The sequence below is a fragment of the Austrofundulus limnaeus genome, unplaced genomic scaffold, assembly GCF_001266775.1.
Source record: "Austrofundulus limnaeus strain Quisiro unplaced genomic scaffold, Austrofundulus_limnaeus-1.0 Scaffold146, whole genome shotgun sequence".
Classification (NCBI taxonomy): Eukaryota; Metazoa; Chordata; class Actinopteri; order Cyprinodontiformes; family Rivulidae; genus Austrofundulus; species Austrofundulus limnaeus.
In genome coordinates this window covers 1,124,751-1,132,688 of record NW_013952548.1, presented here as the reverse complement: position 1 = coordinate 1,132,688, position 7,938 = coordinate 1,124,751, and the positions used below count along the sequence as shown (strand labels likewise).

At 35.9% G+C, this 7,938-nt stretch overlaps 2 protein-coding genes across 2 annotated transcripts in view; both read left to right on the top strand.

Moving 5' to 3' along the window:
* fn1a (fibronectin 1a) overlaps window positions 1–4,107 on the top strand; it is a 37,810-nt gene extending 33,703 nt beyond the window's left edge. Inside the window, exons 45-49 of the mRNA XM_014016508.1 lie at window positions 269–436; window positions 1,114–1,239; window positions 2,245–2,351; window positions 2,482–2,601; window positions 2,753–4,107. Coding sequence (XP_013871962.1) covers window positions 269–436; window positions 1,114–1,239; window positions 2,245–2,351; window positions 2,482–2,601; window positions 2,753–2,830 — 599 coding nt within the window. The 3' untranslated portion in view covers window positions 2,831–4,107. The remainder of the gene's footprint in view (window positions 1–268; window positions 437–1,113; window positions 1,240–2,244; window positions 2,352–2,481; window positions 2,602–2,752) is intronic.
* Window positions 4,108–7,045: 2,938 nt separating this feature from the next.
* Window positions 7,046–7,938, top strand: part of umps (uridine monophosphate synthetase) — a 7,520-nt gene continuing 6,627 nt past the window's right edge. Inside the window, exon 1 of the mRNA XM_014016507.1 lies at window positions 7,046–7,265. Within this exon, the coding sequence (XP_013871961.1) occupies window positions 7,116–7,265 (150 nt within the window). The 5' untranslated portion in view covers window positions 7,046–7,115. The remainder of the gene's footprint in view (window positions 7,266–7,938) is intronic.

Genomic DNA, 7,938 nt, shown 5'->3' with positions numbered 1-7,938 from the left:
GCTGGAAAAATAAATACGAAGGTCAATTAAATTAGAAAACATAAGGTAAAGTTCTCCTTTTCTAATTTAATTGGTGCATTGTAAGTGTATATCCATTTATTGGTCCATATTTCTACTTCTGTTTCTAATTATGTCCGATTCGGTCCTCCATACACAAGCACACACAGACAAATAGAATATTTTCATGAACATGTACAAATCAACCCAAACTGTTTGCATTATAAAAGCAAATAAATTGATTCTAACTTATTTCTTTTTCCTAAATTAGTTCCAGACGACCTTCCTGTTACCACCAACCGGGATGTGTGTTACGACACGTTCACACACACGTACCACGAGGTGGGCTCCGAGTGGGAGCGCATGTCTGAGGCGGGCTTCAAGCTGTGGTGCAGCTGCCTGGGGCTCGGCAGTGGACATTTTAGGTGTGATTCATCCAGTGAGTGGCTTACTAACACGAGTCTTAGCCGGCAGCGCACCATAGAATTACAACCAATCCAATAATTCTATGTGATTTACCAAAAAGGAATTTATAAGCAGGATTTACAATGAGACTGAAAATCAGTGTTAGCCATAAAGTAGGTTATTAAACATGTTATAAATTCCTTTGCTGTAGTTCAACAGGAGCAGMAACATTCAGTGAATGTTCTACGTGCTCCAGCTTGGAATAATAAAATATCAACATGGGTAGTTGGATCTATTACAGCAATGATTTCGGCTATTGAAAATATTAGAGTTTCATGTTTATAATAAATGTTTTTACTGCATTTTAGTCTGTCTAAAAGCTGCCCATGATGATGTCTTTGCTCCGCCTTTAGCTGTGTAAACTTCACAGGAATCTCTTAACCTTCAATCTCAGTGATTTGTATTGTCCGTCATCTCCCGCACTAATCTGACAATACCAGGAACTGAGATCAGCCGCCAAGTTCAGCTTCAACCACTGGATGATATTTAGTACATTAATCTGAGAATCAAAAACATCTGTTTGTGTCCCCTAAACAAAATCTGTGTCTGACCACGATGGGTGCCTTTTTTTTTTGCTTTCTTTTTTATCTTTGTCCCTGCTGCTCTCATCGCTCCTTTTCTTCGTTTGCCGCTGCTCACTTTTTTTTTCAGAGTGGTGCCATGACGGCGGTAATAATTACCGCGTGGGAGAAAAGTGGGACCGCCGTGGCGAGAACGGCCACATGATAAGCTGCACCTGCCTGGGCAACGGCAAAGGAGAATTCAAATGTGTTCCCCGTAAGTTTGYGGTGATGTACGGAAAAATATTATGACACTGAATTGAGTTCATTAGTTAAGTCACAGATTTGCAGTCGCGTCTCATCAAATCGATGTTTGTATTATTTAAAGGGAACGTATCACGCACAATTCACATTTTTTTATCTGTTACATACATTTTGTTGTAGACTTGGAGTCTAAGAACTTTRTGAGTCTTCAGAACTTTATGATCTAGAATCTAAACTAAAATCAAAATATCAATACTTTGAAACTTTGGTCATTTCAGGTAATGTATATAATTAGCAGAAAAACAGTGGAAAATAACTACATTATTGAAATCTTGTCTAAATCAAATGCAGTTGGTAGGAACTACTTTTCCTTCTGCTTGGATGATGCATAAGTGCAGTTGCATTTGCTCAGTCAGTCACAATTTTATTCACTAATCAAAAMTATAATATGGTAAGGGTTAGAAAGACTTTTAAATGAATAAATAAATTACTCTGTCTTGTATTTTTTATAAAAAGATTTGAAAAACACTACTTTTTTAGCTCTACCAGGTTATGTGTGTTTACGCAAAATATCAGTATTGCATCAGTATACMAGCCTGAGTTTTACTCTGTATCGGTATCGGAAAGAAAATTGGCAGTATCAAACATCACTACCCCCTCTCTCAAACCGGAGTGGAGTGGTCTGGAAGCCGTAGGGGGGCGGAGCTTGAAGCACCTTAAACAGAACAATAACAAAACCAGCTGCTTTGAAACAAACATCAGAAAAGGGGTGAAAGAGGGGCTGGTAAATTAGAATAAGAAGGAATTCAGACCAAAGCTTTTTAGTTTCACTTCATAAAGACCCCAACTGAATGATTTAAATGTGAAAAAAAATTTAAAGCATCACACGTCTACTTTAAGAGAGTACTTGTAGTTATTCACTTGCCTTTTTTTGTTGTTACAAAATGAAACACTGTTTTTATTGGTTGACACATGTCAATAGTGTACTTCAACTGATCTCTAAATGTTAATTCTCCAGATGAGTCCACGTGTTATGATGATGGTAAAATGTACCGGGTTGGAAACCAGTGGCAGAAGGATTACATGGGTGCCATCTGTACMTGTACTTGTTATGGAGGTCAGCAGGTAAGAAACAAAAGCTGCGCTGCTTTGTGGGTGTCAAAACGGGTACGAGAAAAGGAATACTTTTTTTTAAAATGATTATTGTGTTTTGTTCATGTAGCTGTATTTTCATTAACTTCTTGTTCTTTTAAAGGGATGGCGATGTGAGAATTGCAGGAGGCCTGGAGGGCAGGTTAACGTGGAGGCAGATCTCCTTCAGCCCGTTTCTTCCGACGTTTTTAACCGCTACAGAGAAAACGCTCTCCGCAAACTGGTCAGYGTCACAGACAGTTTGCCGTAGTGTGTGTTACATTTCAGAAATATTGTTCCGTTTTTATTTTTAATGAAGGCATATCTTTGTTTACTGTATGTGCTGTCCAAAAGCTAAACTGTTTCTAACGTCGTTTTCTTCCTGTATATTTCAGAACATCCAGTGTCCGATTGAATGTTTAAGTCCAGAGCTGCTAGCCGACGCTCGTAGTCCCTCGGAGCTGGAGAAGTAAGGAAGGAGGAACTGAGAAGTGAAACCTCTCACGATGTCATCATTTGAAGATGGAAGCTTCCTCCTCTGACTATGTCAGCTTTGTGCCTTTCAAGGTTTTCACAGCAACAAACTCTGTGCCTTATCCAAGATCTGCCCATTTTTTTATTTTTATTTTTTTTGAAATGTGGGTTTGATCGTGTTGAACTTTTCAATAACAAAGCTGAATTTCTTTGGATTTTTGAACACAATTCTGTCGCAACTAAAGTTCTGTTGCTTCATCACTTTAAACTCGCCTTCACAAAACATTGTACTACRCACACAATTTGTTTATTTCTATCCTCATGGGGACTTTATATTGACTTCCATTCATTTTCCAGTCATTTCTACAGCCTAACCCTGACCCTTTACCCTAAACCTAACCCCACACCCAAAATCATCATCTGTACCCTTGGGGCCAATAGGAGCGCTGGGTCCTACAAGGCTGCGTTTTTCTGGAAAATGGTCGCCATGATGTAGCAAAAACGCGTCCACACACTCGCACAATATGCAGAACTGCTCTGTATTTTTTTCTGTATTGAAGCCAAAAGAAAACAAAATTTAAAAGATGAGATTTTTTCATAATGACTTCAGCCACCTTTTTTTGAAATTTTATGTTTGTTTTATTCTTAGAAGATTATCTGTGACTACTTTGTATTCAGAAGTCATTTAGTTAATTATAGAATGTATTTTTCTGGGTTTCTGGTCATTTCTACATTAGATAAATTGTTAACACTTAAGCCATACAGTATTTTTTTGTTTGTTTGTTTGTTTTCGTTACTTACAACTACTTAATTCAGTTTAACTGATCCAGACAAACAAGATGATCAGTATTTTTTTGTGGTTTTCTTCATTAGAATAAAAAAAAAGATGAGCACTGCTGCTTTCCATGTGATGTTATTTTGCTCAGCTGTTGTAGCTGTAATTTCATTTCAGTTCATGTATATGTGGTCATCTGTAGAGCATAAGGTTTCTGTTTTTTTAATACAAAATATAACACCTGTACAAGTGTTAAAATCAAAGCTTGCTGACCAAAAGTTGAAATGTTGGAAAATTTGCAATGTTTTCAAGTGAAATATATTTTAATTACATGTTTATATTTTCTATTTATCCCCTTTTCTTATTTAGGCATTTTGCTCAATGCTTGGGGGTGTACACTTTTTTTGATTTTTTGATTAACTTGTTTTTTACATGTTTTGGTGCCAGACTCTGAACTACTGTGGACAAAATCTTTTTAATAAACTCAACAAAAGAAACCAGGTTTCAGTGTGTTGTAATGAAATTAAATAATATTGTGATATTAATACTATAAATTATTTCCACTGGTGATGTTAAATATATGAGTGGTAGTTAATTATTTGTCACATTTAAAATCATAGACCTAATTCTACATGTTAAACCGTTCCTTTTAAAAATGCTTTGTTCCCAACAATGCATGCTTTGGACTTGGAAGATATTTAAAATTACTGTATAAATAAATTTATATAATAAAGTTATATTCTAGCAAAAAGTAATATGCTTGAAGTATACACGAGTATAAGTTTAAGTACAGTATACCAAGTATTAGGCGCCATGTACTCGTAGTGTATTAGAAAGTAAACAGATTTAATACTTGTTTGTAAGTATTAAATTGGGTCTTTTTTAGTTTATAAAAAGCATACTTTAAGTATACTGTTATACTGTCTTTTTAAGTTTGTAAACTTATCAAAAAGAAGTATACTTTAAGTAAATGTCATTAAGTATATTACAGTATATAAAAGTGTAGGTTATTTCCCTAATGGGCCAATATAGTTCTAGTAGTAGGCCTAACAAGTATGGGCCTACTACTAGAACTATATTGGCTCACAATAAGTTTATGAAAGTATGCTTAGAAGTATACTGAAAGTAACAGTCTAAGTATACAGGTGCTGGTCATAAAATTAGAATATCATGAAAAAGTAGATTTATTTCAGTAATTCCATTTAAAAAGTGAAACTTGTATATTATATTCATACATTACATACACACTCATATATTTCAAATGTTTATTTYGTTTAATTTTGATGATTACAAATGACAACAAATGAAAATCTCAAATTCAGCATATCAGAAAATTAGAATCTTGTGAAAAGGTTCAAAATGGATGGCACATGGTACCACACTCTAATCAGCTAATTAACTCAAACYACCTGCAAAGGCCTTTAAATGGTCTTTCAGTCTAGTTCTATAGGCTACACAATCATGGGGAAGACTGCTGACTTGACAGTTGTCCAAAAGACGACCATCGACACCTTGCACAAGGAGGGCAAGACACAAAAGGTCATCGCTAAAGAGGCTGGCTGTTCACAGAGCTCTGTGTCCAAGCACATTAATAGAGAGGCGAAGGGAAGGAAAAGATGTGGTCGAAAAAAATGTACAAGCAAGAGAGATAACCGCACCCTGGAGAGGATTGTGAAACAAAACCCATTCAAAAATGTGGGGGAGATTCACAAAGAGTGGACTGCAGCTGGAGTGAGTGCTTTAAGAACCACCACACACAGACGTATGAAAGACATGGGTTTCTGCTGTCGCATTCCTTGTGTCAAGCCACTCTTGAACCACAGACAGCGTCAGAAGCGTCTTGCCTGGGCTACAGAGAAACAGGACTGGACTGCTGGTGAGTGGTCCAAAGTCATGTTCTCTGATGAAAGTAAATTTTGCATTTCCTTTGGAAATCAAGGTCCCAGAGTCTGGAGGAAAAGAAGAGAGGCACTTCATCCACGTTGCTTGAAGTCCAGTGTAAAGTTTCCACAGTCAGTGATGGTTTGGGGTGCCATGTCAACTGCTGGTGTTGGTCCATTGTGTTTTCTGAGGTCCAGGGTCAACGCAGCCACATACCAGGAAGTTTTAGAGCACTTCATGCTTCCTGCTGCTGACCAACTTTTTGGAGATGCAGATTTCATTTTCCAACAGGACTTGGCACCTGCACACAGTGCCAAAGCTACCAGTACCTGGTTGAAGGACCATGGTATCCCTGTTCTTAATTGGCCAGCAAACTCTCCTGACCTTAACCCCATAGAAAATCTATGGGGTATTGTGAAGAAGAAGATGCAATACACCAGAGCCAACAATTCAGAAGAGCTAAAAGCCACTATTAGAGCAACCTGGGCTATCATAACACCTGAGCAGTGCCACAGACTGATCGACTCCATGCCACGCCGCATTGCTGCAGTAATACAGGCCAAAGGAGCCCCAACTAAATACTGAGTGCTGTACATGCTCATACTTTTCATGTTCATACTTTTCAGTTGGCCAACATTTCTATAAATCCTTTGTTTTTATTAGTCTTCAGTAATATTCTAATTTTCTGATATGCTGAATTTGAGATTTTCATTTGTTGTCATTTGTAATCATCAAAATTAAACGAAATAAACATTTGAAATATATGAGTTTGTATGTAATGTATGAATATAATATAAAGTTTCACTTTTTAAATGGAATTACTGAAATAAATCTACTTTTTCATGATATTCTAATTTTATGACCAGCACCTGTACTTTAATTTAATCTTGAAATATACTACAAATAAACCAGTCTGTGTGAAAAATGTACTTCCAGTGTACTACTAAAGTTTACCTTGGCCAAAAGTTTAAACATTAGAACAGACTAAGTATACTTAAACATTTAGTAGCCTACTTTTACTACAAGCAAAACCTATAGTGTAAAATAAACTTGGTTAATTATATCTCAAATAAGTACAGAAAAAGTAAAGTGGAAGTATACTTTTATTTTTTAGTTTAAAATGAGTTAATGGCTATACTAATTTTTGCTATGGGTTATTTAAAATTTAAAAGTTTTAGTTTGATTAGATTTATATAAAAACATTTTAGTAAGAAAACACTGACACTTTTTAACTTATTAATCTGTTTGTTTGATTGTAGTGGTATGTGGGCGTGTAGAACCAGTTTAACGGGCTGGGTGACGACTATTATTATGCGACAAGAGGCGGGTTTTTGTCCAGCTTCCGAAATATAAATTTTCAGAGTAAAAGAGTAAACGTCCCATAATAGACTTTTATTTTACCCCTTCGGAATATTCAAATGATCTAAGGCTGCTTGTTAAGAGGATTAACGTTGACTATATTTTACAGAAACATTTTAAATATTTTTTTCCTAGTCTGCGTGTTAATAATCCACAAGTTTGTTTTATTCTGAAAATGAAACGGAAGTGATTTTCCTTCCTCGTCTGCCAGTCGCCGCTAGGAGAACAGGATTGTTGACGGATTGTTTGTAACTCGTGAAGACTAAATAATGGACAACGCATCCATCRATAATTTGATTCTGAAACTCCACGATGTGAACGCCGTGAAGTTTGGCGAATATAAGCTGAAGAGCGGCTTGTTGACGCCGATTTATATCGACTTGAGGGTTCTGGTCTCCTTTCCTTCTCTCATGAATCAGGTAAACACGTGCTGYGTGTATTTGTTGATTATGTTTTTTTTTTAAATAAGCTTTATAATGCAGGAGCAACTACAAAATATTTCTCTAAAATTCTAAAAGACAAACCTGCTAGACTCACTTTATTTTGTGTCTTTCTGGTACTTTTGTTTACGCACACGTGGACATTTCATCAGAAATCCATATTGATTTTCACTAAATCAGTTTAATTACTAAAGTTTAAAGCTGAAGCTTTTTTTTAATCATTATTTAATATGCCAAGATTGGACTCTGCCTTTCCCCATGCTTGTGATAGTATGCTGTTTCTTTGCCTAAAAACTGTTTGCTTAAAACAAGCACTACTTCATTACCACTTAAGATGGTCATTACATCAACAGACAAGGAAATGCTTAAAGATAAAAAATAAACAAAAACTGTCTAATGCATGCTAATAAAATTAAACAAGTTAAAGATGGTTTTGGTGTTTTAATTTTTTAAGTAGTACGATCTAGATCGCTCATTTTAAACGATAGGTTTTTTATAAGTGAACTGGGCATCTAGTATGGGTGTAAGAAAATATCGATACACTGAAATATCGCGATATTTCATTTCCCGATACTGTATCGATATTCTAAAGCCCTGTATTGATTTTTTATTAAAGTTTAAAATGTCAACTTTCCTGCCAGTCGTTCATTTT